The sequence below is a fragment of the Miniopterus schreibersii genome, assembly GCF_964146895.1.
Source record: "Miniopterus schreibersii genome assembly, chromosome: 7".
In the NCBI taxonomy this organism is placed as follows: domain Eukaryota; kingdom Metazoa; phylum Chordata; class Mammalia; order Chiroptera; family Miniopteridae; genus Miniopterus; species Miniopterus schreibersii.
In genome coordinates, this window is record NC_138108.1 from 148,685 (window position 1) to 160,993 (window position 12,309).

The 12,309-nt window shown below is 51.3% G+C and overlaps 1 protein-coding gene across 1 annotated transcript; it reads left to right on the plus strand.

Moving 5' to 3' along the window:
* The first annotated feature begins 3,466 nt into the window (after positions 1–3,466).
* On the plus strand, positions 3,467–12,157 carry DTYMK (deoxythymidylate kinase). The gene is made up of 5 exons (XM_081143357.1): positions 3,467–4,544; positions 5,469–5,577; positions 8,163–8,253; positions 9,119–9,316; positions 11,711–12,157. The coding sequence occupies exons 1-5, from the start codon at positions 4,415–4,417 to the stop codon at positions 11,819–11,821; spliced, it is 639 nt and encodes a 212-aa protein (XP_080999483.1). The 5' UTR covers positions 3,467–4,414; the 3' UTR covers positions 11,822–12,157.
* Positions 12,158–12,309: the final 152 nt, after the last annotated feature.

Sequence of the window (12,309 nt, forward strand, 5' to 3'; positions counted from 1 at the left end):
GAGGTTTCCCCGCTTTGCCTTCTCTTGCCTCCCTAATCTATCACCAATGGAGCTCATGTAACCCATGTACATCTTCTCTTTTTATTGTAATGTATAAAATTAGGTGCAAAATTGGCATTCTCTCAAGCCATTGAGTTTTTTTGTTTTTCGGCAATTGCCGACAGTTTGGCTCAAATAAACCGACAAAAATTCCCTACAGGTTTGAATGTTTATGTTGATACCTAAACCCCAAATTTCAAAAAGTGGAAACATTTTTGTCAATTTTACTTTCATTATAAAAATTCAAACTATCCAGGAACTTAGGGGTTTTTCCACCTCTGGAAGGTGCAGGACTGTGATTATCTTGTTTGCCTTTGAATCCAAATGGTAGCAGTTTTGCTGTGTTCTTTTTGGCCCCATTTAATGCTTGATGGGAAGACGCCCACACACATGCATACATAACTAAATACTACCCATATTTTTTATTGTCTTAAGTGGCTTTTTCTTAAATTAACAGACTTTATTTTTTAGAGCAGTCCTGGGTTCACAGAAAAACTGAGAAGACAGAGTTCTTGTACACTCCACAGAAACATGAACACAGTTCCCCCTAATAATATTTTGTATTGGTGTAGTACAGTTATTACAATTAACGAAATAATATCGATACATTACTAATTAAAGCCTGTAGTTTACATTAAGGTTCACTCTGTTGTACAATTTTGTTAAGTATCCATCATTACACTATCATACAGAAGTTTCTCTGCCCTAAAAATCCCCTGTACTCCACCTGTTCATCCCTTCTCCCCACAACCCATAGCAAACACTGTCTCTATAGTTTTGCCTTTTCCAGAATGTCATATAGTTGGAATTATTCAGTATGTAACCTTTCAGAGTTTCTTTCCCTTAGTAGTATGTACATAAGTTTCCTCCATGCTCTTTCCTGGCTTTATAACTTCTTTCTTCCTAATGGTCAAATATTTCATTTTCTGTATGTACCACAGTTTATTCATTCACCTACTGAAGAACATCTAGTTTGCTTCCAGGTTTTGTCAGTTATGAATGAAGCTGCTTTACTCATGCATGTACAGGTTTATAATATTTCTTAATTGACTTTTTAGAGGAAGGGAGAGAGAAACATCAATCGGTTGCCTCCTGCACGCACCCTGAAAAGGAATTGAACTTGTCACCTTTTGGTGTACGTCACAGTGCTCCAACCAACTGAGCCACACCAGCCAGGGCTACAGGTTTTTGTTTAGACATCATTTCAATTCCTTTGGGTAAATACCAAGAAGTGTGATGCTGGAAAATACTTTAAGATTACATATAATTTTATAACTTCCAAAGTGGCTGCCCAATTTTGCATTCCCACCAACAATGAATGCAAGTTCCTGCTGCTCCACAGCCTCACCAGCATTTGGTGCTGTCGGTGTTCCGGACTGTGGCCATTCTAATAGATGTGTAGAGGTACCTTTTATTTCCAATTCCCTAACCACATGATGTTGAGCACCTTTCCACATGCGTATTTGCCATCTGTATTTGTTCCCTGGTGAGGTATGTGTTCAGATCGTTCGCGCATTTTTCAACCGGGCTATTTGTTTTCTTCTAGATGAGTAATACTACCCACTTTTCCACTATGTACATTTTTTACTTAATATGCTTCATGAATTCTGGCCACATTTTGCTCAATTCTGCATCATCCTGTTTACCAGATCTATTTCATTGTGGTGTACCACCCTTTAACTAAAGTTCCTTGCAGATGTACAATATTCATATAGCTGTATTTGTCACAGTTACCTATTGCACATAATAGATTACCTGAATAGTGTTTTAAAAACACCATTTTATTTTAGCCCACAATGTTTATAAGTCAAGCATTCCAGCAGGGCTCAGCTGGATGATTCGTCTGTGATACCATAGAGATGACTTGGTGGCTAGAAGGCTGCATTCAGTTTGCACCGTGGGTCAGAGCCCCTACATGTGGCCTCTCTAGGCCAGGGGTCCCAGGTGGCCGGTGGGGGCTTCCAAAAAGTTCTGGGAGGCCCTAGTAAAAGCTACAGGACCCTTGTGACCTCACCTTGGTTGTCCCAAGAGATTACCTCACAATATTCTATTGCTCAAGCAAGTCTTTGGGGCCATCCCAGATTTAAGGGGAGGGAAAATTAGACCCCGCCTCTCAATGGCAGGGGTAGCAAGTGCCGTGGCTATCTCAATCTACCACATTGTCTTATTAGTTCTTTGGCATAAATGCTTAGGAATATTGCTGACTCAAAGAGTTTTTTGGTTTTATGTTTTTATTGATTTTAGAGAGGGAAAAATGGGAAAGGGAGAGAAGGAAACATCAATGAGAAACATGGATCAATTGCCTCCTGCACATCCCCTACTGGGGTTTGAGCCTGCAACCAGTGCATGGGATGGCGCTCAACCAATTGAGCAACACAAGCCAGGGCTCAAAGAGCATTGTAGCGTGAAGAGACCCTACTTGGACTGCTCTGGGAAGACTGTTCTACGTCAGGCTGAGACCAGTCAGGGTGGCAGGGCACAAAGGAAACTGAGTATGCAGGTGCAAGGGCTCGTATATGCCCATTTTAGGGCCACGAGGTCAGGACTGGTGGCCTGGAGATGCTGCAGAGAGACCAGGAAGGAAAAGCTAAGAACTGCTAAGGTGCTGACATCATTTGACAACATTTGCCATCACTGAGCAGCAGCAGTTCTTGGCTGACTCATCTGGACTTTTTGTTAAGGGAGATAATTAAATACCACAGTTAGACTGATATTCTGGGCACTGCAGTTAAAGGCATCGTGATAAAAAAAAAAAGAAAAAGGCATGACATGTTGGAAGAGGTGGAAGCAAAGTTGCTTGTTGTAGTTTAATAACAAACTTTACTTGTGCTGGCTTAATTTCTGCAATCAAAAGGGCGCCCCAGCCCCAGCATGGCTCAGTGGTTGAGCATCAACCTAGGATCCAGGAGATGGTAGTTCGATTCCCAGTCAAGGCCCAGGCTCAGGTTGCAGGCTCTGTCCCCAGTGGGGGGCGTGCAGGAGGCAGCCAGTCACTGACTCATCATTGATGTTTCTCTCTCTCCCGCCTCCCTTCCTCTCTCTGAAATCAATAAAGACATTTTTTTTTTAAAAAAAGGGCCCCCCATCCCCACCCAGTATGCAAGGCCCCCTCCATTTTCATGGGTGACGAGGCCGGCTGTGTATTCGCAAATGGTCCTGGGACACTGCTTACCTACGCGGCTGTATCCCACTCCGGGATCCAGGGTGGAAGAGCAGCCCTGGTCGTGCACGAGGCGCTCGCGGGCAGTCGAGGGGAGGGCGAGCCCAGCTGCTTTCAGGCTTCTGCCTGCGGTTACTTTATAGCAGAGCCTGGAAGTCACGTGGCCACGCTCGCCACCAGGGGAGGAAGTAATTGGAAACAGTGTAACCTGTCACCCTTCCCACGCTCGGAGCGAGTCCGGGGGAGGGCCCGCCCGGAAGGCAGCGCGTCACCGGGGGTGGCGCAGCCACTGAACCGGGAGGAAAGCGCGGAATGGCGCCGAGGGCCCGGCCGGGTGCCGAGCGGCGGGCGGCAGCCGCTGCCATTCTCAGCCCTGGAGGCGGGCCTCGCGGGCCTCAGCAGCTCGCTAGGGAACAGCCGGGGATTTCGCGTCCACCCCATTTCTGCGGCGCCCACCTCCCCAGAACTTTGGAGTTTGTACCAGCGGCCTAACCCGGCGCGACACGGAAATTCTGGAAAAAGCAGTTCCTGGTCTGAATGTTTGTGCCCGGACAGTGTGACGGGCCTCCGGGTGACAGGGTTTAGACGGGTCCGAGGGCCCGACCCTCACGTGCGGACCGCGCGCTAGTTGGGAGAAAGGCAGCACCCCAACTGCACAGCGCCGCCCGGAAAAGTGCCGCGCAGCCCGGCGTCCCTGCGGCCAGCGCAGCAAACACTGCCGAGCGCCTCCTAGAGGCCGGGGCTCGTCTCAACCGGGCGAGTCGCCTCCTCCGGCACGGACTGCCCGCCCCCTCCTGGCCGGTGCCCGCACGTCGCAGAGCGGGCCACACGAACGGCGCCCTCCTCTGTCTCCGAGAGTTCGGACACTTCGTCTTCGCAAGGGGCAGTCTAGGGGCTCCCCAGGCTCGTGCGACAGGGCCGCCAGCGACCACGCGCGTTCCCTAGGGCTGTCGCGCGCCTGCGCACGCCGGACCCCGTCGGGCGCGTCGCAGGCAACGTCCGGCTCCCGAGCCCCGCCTGCAGCCCGAGCGGCCCTTCCGCGGCCCCGCGCAGCGCGCCCGCCCCGCCCCGCCCCGCCCCGCCCCGCCCCCTGGCCGCCCCGCCCCCTGGCCTTCCCGCCCGACCGCGGAGGGAAGTAGCCAATTCCAGGCGCGGGTGGCGCCAGCCAATGGAAGCGCCGGACAGGGGGCCTCGGCGGGCGCCGGCGGCGCGGAGATGGCGGGACGGCGAGGGGCGCTCATCGTGCTGGAAGGCTTGGACCGCGCGGGGAAGAGCACGCAGAGCCGCAAGCTGGTGGCCGCGCTGTGCGCCGCGGGCCACCGCGCTGAGCTGCTGCGCTTCCCGGGTGCGTGGGGCGCGCGGGGGGCCTGGCGGGCGGCGGGCGGCGGGCGCTGCGGGGCGGGCACGCGCGGGTGGGGCTGCGCACCGCGGAGCCGGGCGGGGGGTCCGGGGACCGGAGCGCCCGCCCCGCCCGGTTCTGCCCCAGCCCCGCAGCGCTTGTGGTTGCGGGCGGGTGGGGGTCGCCGCGCCCGGAGCGGAGACTGAAGCGGCCGAGCCTCGTGCCCGCCGTGCCTCGTGCGGGGGCGGTTTCCCTGGAGCCGCGGCCCCGGTCCGTGTGGTCGCTCGTTATTCCTGTGGTCCCCGAGTCCGTGCCGCTTTGATGCGTCTGTGCTTCTGGTCTGCACGGCTCTGCTGGTCTGCGGTTGACGCGCAGTAGCGGGACGTGGGGCTGGTGCGCTTCGACACAGCTGCGCACCCTGAAGCTGTCTCCGCCACCGCGGCTCTGTCATCCCCAGAAGTTTGCTGGCCCTGTTTAGTAATCCACGTCTCAGGTTTCCGTTTTGTTTTGCTGTGTGCCCCCTGAAGGGTTTTGTGGCATATTTTTTAGTTTTTGAAGTGAAACATTGATCTTGAAAGTGCTTATAAAAATATCAATATTCAGAGAGTCAAGAGACAGCTTAAGGCTTACAAAACCAGGCAAGGAAAGCGGGAAATGCTGTTTTGAATATCGTTCTAGCCTTTAGGCCAGACGTTCTACAAATGGTAGAGACTTCGAGGTAACTGCTTCTGCCGAGCTCGGTTTCCCTAAAGCGTGTTCGCCCAGATGCCCGCATTCCTCAGGGACACTCCCATGGCTTCAGGGGAAAGTCTGGACCTATTTAGCAATGTGGTAAAATAAAACTCGGACTTGAATCCAGGACCAGAAGTTCAACCCAAACTATTCTAATTGAGATGAAAAGCCTCACCTTTGTGTATTTCTCTTTTTTAGAAAGATCAACTGAAATTGGCAAACTTCTGAGTTCTTACTTGGAAAAGAAGCGGGAGGTGGAGGACCACACAGTGCACCTGCTTTTCTCTGCGAACCGCTGGGAACAAGTGTAAAAGCATTGCCCTTCCACCCCTGTGCTCTGCTCCCTCCTGGGACTGCGGGGGGCAGCTCTTGACTCTGAGTGGCGCTGACGGTGATGCCGGAGGCTGTACCTTTACAAGGCTCTTATTCACCAGTCCTGTGGCCCGGGTCTGACTGCTGTCGTCCCAAAGAGCCCTGATTGATGCTTTTTCTGCCTCCTGCCCACCCCCCTTTATAATTAATTTTACTTAGCTTTAGGCATACAGAAAGGCTCAGAAAGGACGGAATTGCCTCATACCCATCCCTTCTTCCTGTTCCCCACAGTTTACCTGTTTATATCTTTGGTTAACTGAAGCTTACAGTTTAGGTTGGTATTTCACCCTCTCTCACCCCTTTTTGTTTTACATCATCTTAGTAGAGTCCTCTCAACATTTAACTGTTTACTGAACAATATGGTTGTGCTCTCAGAGGCTCGTTTCCTTTTACACACTTTCAGTTAACACGTCACTGGAAGTTGTTTTGTTGTAAATAAGTGGGGTCCTACCATACAAATCATTTTGCAGCTGCTTTCTCGCTGCCTTGCAGACCTCTGACATTGAAGGAGGCTGCTCTCCCTCACTCTGCTCTCTAGAAGGGCTTACAGCCGGTGGTGATGGCCCTTCAGGGGTTTGCACTGTCCCTCCTGTAAGCAAGCCCACTCTCCTCTCCTCTCTTAGCTGGCTGTCTTGCTTGGAAAGGCCTTCCCCACTCTTAGGACACCGAGACAATTTTTATAATTTCATATCTGCAACCTACGGACATAATTGTTCTGATTTTGCTTTTCATGGCTTTGCAGAGTGTAACGTAGGCCCAATTCAGAACACTAAGTAATGCTGACTGCTTCCTAAATAGCAGTCTTGTCCCCAGAACGGAAGACTGTATATGGGTTGTCCCTGTGTTCTGCCACAACACCCACAGTCCCCCCTGCAGATCATTCAAGCCACTGACGTCAGATTGGTATTCCTGATACTTGAAAGTCCTTGGGGGATAGGTCAGGTGCCAAGTTCACAAGGGGCACCGTTGCCCATCTGCTGTGTGACCTTGGTCTCGCTCAGCCCACACCACAGCATCATTGGCACAGTAGTGCCCCTTTAGGTCTGGTGTGACGGTCACCTGAAGTCAGCCAGGCAGGCTGGGAGCAAGTGCTTGGTAAGCCTCGGCTGTTTTGAATTCACCCTGGTATTTGAAGCACGTTGTGAGGAAGCTGGTTGCTTCCTCCAGCCATTTAATTTTCACCCTTAGCTTTGCTTCATCTGAACTGGGTCCCTGCAGGTGTCTCACACACAGTGGGGGTAACACCTTCCAGGTCCCTCACTATCTCCTTTTACCAAAACCTGCCGACCCTCCACGGCCTTAAATACCTCCGTGTGGGAACTCACTGCTACTTCCCATAGCAATTGAGCGATTTTCTACTCTGTTTTTAAACTTTATTCTGAAGTAATTTCAGTCAGCTGGAAAAATTGTAAGAATAGTACCAAGAATTCCCATATGCCCTTCACCAACCTCTGCCTAAGATTAACATTTCCCACATTTATCATTCGCTCACTCTAAAAAGTTAAAACCATTTAAAAGTGCTGCATTTGTCTGATGTTTCCTCACATGTAGACTTAAGTTTGCAGTTTTGGCAGGAATACCACAGTCATTAGCACAAGGGCCAGAGTGCGGTGTTCAAGTCCAGGGCAGATTTTCCCTTCCCTATGTGTTCATGTGGGATAGCTAGGTTCATTCAGCTGTATACAATTTTAGGGTTGCTTCATCTTTGTTACTTAAGTTTTTGAATACATAAAACATTAAATGGTTCTAAAAGTTAAAACCACACAAAATATGTCACTGCCCTGCCCATCCCGTCTGATACCTGCCCTCCACCATGGGGAACAGTGTCCCCTATTTATTTACAAAATAAGCAGATCCCTATGTGTCATCCTGACTCACCTTTCTAATAGAAAAGGTAGCCAACCATAGGTACCTGCTTTATTATTGACGCATTAGGAAACTGGCCTACATCTCCTTATGGTCATCTCATTGTTTATACTCTTGCATCACCTCTGTTGTGCATGCTCCATGCTTCCTGTTTGCAGGTTAGGTGGGTTTTTAACGGCTTGTGATCACAAGTGAAACCTGAGAACTGCATCGTGCTGTTGCGGGTCTGGTTCCCCCACCCCCACTCTTCTATGGGCCTCTCTAGGTCCCAAGTGTTGAAAATCCTTCTGTTCCCCAAAGTGGCTGATGTCAGACCTTTGTCTTTGCACACTGTCCGCAGCATCCCGTCCAGGCTGGAGGATACCTCCTGGCCGAGTCCACTGCTCCATTCTTGCTGCAGGCCTTCCTGCCGTCTTTGTCAGTGGTGCATGTGGTTCACGTTGGCCTTTAATGGGAGTGCCTGTGTGGTGTCTTCTAAGGGGAGATCCAGAGCTTTTTTTTTTTTTTTTAAATATTTAAATAAGAGTAAGTTCACAGTCACTGGCCATAATCCCTGCCAGGTTACTGAACTGAACTGTCATCAGGATGACTAGTGTGACAGTTGTGGGGCTGTGGAGCCAGGTCCATGGCTCAGAAGCACTTTCTGTTTTCCAGGCCATTGATTAAGGAGAAGTTGCGCCAGGGCATTACCCTCGTCGTGGACAGATACGCATTTTCTGGTGTTGCCTTCACCAGCGCCAAGGGGGTGAGTGCGGCCCCACCTGGTGGGACACCGTCAGGTGTGACTGTCCAGAGCAATGGTCGGAGCACGTGCACCGTGACATCACACTACAAGTCCCATGGTCCTTATGTCCATCCACTGGAATCTGGTCTTTATTAGAAGGAACAGTGAACACTGGTGTAGCTGCTGCTAGTTTTCACATCTCATGTTTCCAAGACGGTCTATCTGCAGGGCTTTCATTCCAGCCTTGTGTCCAGACCAGATGGCAAGAGCTCTGTATATTTTCCTGACCTCCTGTCCCAAGTAGAACGGCAGTGACTGTATCTCCCCCTTTATCTGCTTTTTATTTGGGAAGTTTCAAATACCTGTCAGCAGAGGAAATGGTGAACAACCCCACACTGTGACCCACCCAGTGCAGCATAATTTCTTCATAACTGTTTGGTGCGCATCCCCCAAATAACTTTCTTTTTTAAAATCCTTACCCAAGGATATGTTTATTGATTTTTAAAGAGAGAGACAGAAACATCAATGTGAGAGATACATTGATTGCCTCCTGATGCCCACTACCAGGGATCAAGCCCGCAACCTGGGCACATGCCCTGACTGGGATTTGAGCCAGAAACATTTCCATGCGTGGGATGCCACCCAACTGAACCACCCTGGCCAGGGCTCTGTCCACTTTGTCTAGAAAGTCAAACCAGGAGGTGGCATGGGAGACAGTAAAACGTTCACAATCTAAAAACTCAGAACCCACTACTAGGTGAGAATCCTCACTTCATAGTGTCTCAAAAAATGGTAGCTCGTTTCCCCCCCCCTTTTTATGGATTTTAAAACAACACATTAGACCCCATTCAGCTTCTTTTTCTGATCATTGGTTTCTTTGCTGCAGAACTTCTCTCTGCACTGGTGTAAGCAGCCAGACGTGGGCCTCCCCAAACCAGACCTGGTCGTGTTCCTTAAGCTGAGGTTGGCGGAGGCTGTGGAGCGGGGTGGGTTTGGCCAAGAGCGCTATGAGGACGGGGCCTTTCAGGAGCGGGCGCTGCGATGCTTCCACCAGCTTATGGAGGACAGGACCCTGAACTGGAAGGTGAGTCACCCACGGTGCCAGAGCTGCACACAGGAGTGTGGCCACCCTTGGGGTCCCAGTACCAGCAAATCCTGATCCTCAATGGCTTCTCATAGCATGGAAATTGGGTGCTTTGTGGGTGGGTCGGGGGACAGTTTGACAGGCCCACAGCAGCAATCCCACCTGGTGGGCCTTTTCCAGAGCTGACCACCCAGAGGGTTCCTGTCCTCTACCGGGCATTAGCCATGCAACCTTGCCATCTAGAACATGAAATCCCTGAGTCACTCCTCACGCCACTTTCCATGCTTTGAGCAATACTTTAACTTGCAGTCTGTGCTTAGGTCCTCACATTGGAAGTCGGATATTGCCCATTTCGGGGGTCAGCCCTCAGTCTACCCCCTTGAAGCTGCTGGGGACCGGGACTGCCTCCCTCCTGCCCCTCATCCTGCATAGTTCCAGCGCTAGGGCTCCTTGTGGGGGGGTACACCTGTCTCCACACTAGCTCCTGACTCTGCTGGCCTGGCCTTGGGGGCTCGATTCCCAACACGCCCCCCTCCATGGCCCGCTCAGCCATCTCCCTCATGCTGAGGCTCTCCCTCATCTTGGCACCCATCACCCAGGGTCCTGGCCTCATTCCCAGGCGTCAGCCTCCCTCCTCCCTCCTGCAGGTGAGCTACTGACCTGCCAGAAACGCCAAACTAGATGCCACCACCGCTGTCTCTCAGGCACACCAAGTGCCTGGGCCCCAGGGGTCAGGTGGTGCTGCAGGTACCATCTAGGCTTGAGAGAGCTGCTTTTCTTTTGTTGACCAGGTCCACTGCTGGTCACACACTGTCCTGCCACTCTGGAAGGCTAAGCTGTTGGCCCTCACCTGGTGTGTGCTTTCCCACCTCCCTCTGGAGCAGAGCCTGCTGTGGGTATGCTCGGGTTGGTGCGGAGCTGTGTGGCATCTGGGGCGAGTAGGAGCCCTTCCTCCCCACGAGAGCCGGCAGCATGGAGCCTCACACAGCCTTCGCTCACAACTGGTGGAGTCTCACACTAAAGCCGGGAGTCAGTTCCACATGGTTTAAACGACTCTCACTTGCAACACATTTCAACATCTGCAAGGAATAAGCCAAGAACGTAGATAACTAGGAGTGTGAATCAGGAAAGACAGAAAACTTTCCTACTGTCCCGCACCGGTGCTCATCTATCCTTCCAAGTTTCCATTGCCTTTCATCTCCCTCAGCCTTAAGAACTTCCTTTTCTTGTAGGGCAGATCTCCTGGCATAGAATTCTCAGCTTTTGTTTACCTGAAAGATTTCTTTTTAGCAGTCTCTCTTAAAAATTTTAAGCAACAAGACACCCAGAAAAGTTGCACATACAGGACCAGAGATCTTCCCCAGGACCATTTGGGAATAAATCACTGCCTCATGCCCCTCACACTGTCCAGTGCCAGCTGTCTGGGCAGACTCTGTGCCAGAGCTCTGTGGCTGGAGAGGTGGCCATGAGGTGACCTTCGGGGCACACTCGTTTGGGGTCTCAGGGATCTGGAGGAAGTTGTTCTCATTTCTGCTTAGTCACACTTCATGAAATGGGTAGATTTTCTGTGTCTCTACTCCCCCACCACCCCCAGGACCTTTTCCAGAATTGGATGTTCTTGGCCTAGACCTAGATCAATGGCTAGAGAAGGACTCAAGTCCCCATCTCCCCCCATCCCGATGGTGACCAGTTTCTCCTGGGCTGGCTCCCTTAGTACAGAAGGTCATGCTTTTTGTGTCATTCGAGGAAGCACATTTAATGTGTGAATGTGTGGCCGAGGGTGTGCAGAGTGTGGCCTAGGGCAGGCATTACCCTCTCTGGCTCCTCAGCCAGATCTGAGCTTACAGCTTGGGGTGGGGAAGGAGCTGGTGTGTGGGTACCTTGTGGATGTGTGTCCCAGGGAGTCACAGGGAGGAGGGGATCAGGAACAGGATGGGGGTGTTTCTCCCGCATCTGGGCTACAGCAGGTTTGCCGGACAGTTTCGTCCCAAGGACACAAGAAGCCCTGGCTGGATTGGCTCTGGTTAGAGTGTCGGCCTGCAGACTAAAGGGCCCCAGGTTTAATTCCGGCCAAAGGCATGTACCTCTGTTGCAGGAGGCAACCAATTGATGTGTCTCTCTTACATTGATGTTTCCCTCCCTCCCTCCCACTTTCTCTAAAAAGCAACGAAAAAAAATAACCTCAGATGAGGATTTTTTAAAAATCAAGGACACAAGTAAAGCCCTCCCTGCCCAGCTGGGGCTGAGGGTCAGAAAGGTGTGGGGTCAAGGATCCCAAGGGGCCTATGCTATGCCCTTCCAGAACCCAGCCCTGTTTGAAATCCCCATGCTCACGGAGAATAGTTTAAAAGCAGCAACCATCCTCTTTTTCTCCTAATACCCCTGTGGGAACAGATGGTCGACGCTTCCAAAAGCATCGAAGACGTCCACAAGGAGATCCGCACACTGTCTGAGGACACCATGAAGGCCGCTGCGAAGAGGCCCCTGGAGGAGCTATGGATGTAGACATGGAGGGACTGTCCCCTCCCTGGGTCCTGCGAGGTGGGAGTGTCTGGGTTTGACCTGCAGACCGAGTGTTCACATTGCACAACATGGGGGGCTGTGCACAAGCCAACGACAGAGCTGGCTGCAGGTGGCCCTTGAGAGCTGCGGCCGCAGGGACCTCAAGGTATATCCCTCAGCCTTCATCTGCCCTCTTTCACCCTGAGGATGTAGATAAGGTATTGCACTTCGTACTGAAGCTAAATGATAACCATATCCAAGCAGTTTCAAGATCACTGATACGAGTCAGTTTGAAATTTGAGTTTCTTACAAGCACAAGTAAAAATTAATTTGAAAATGCATTGTGGAAGGCCTCCCTCTCTTCAGAGTCTCAGGTATGACGTCCTGCCTCATCTGAACACAGCGGTTAGCTTTGCTGTTCTTTCCACTGTGGTCCTAAATGCCAGGAAGGCAACTTCATTCTGTCCCGTCCTGAACTGCTTGCTCTGAGG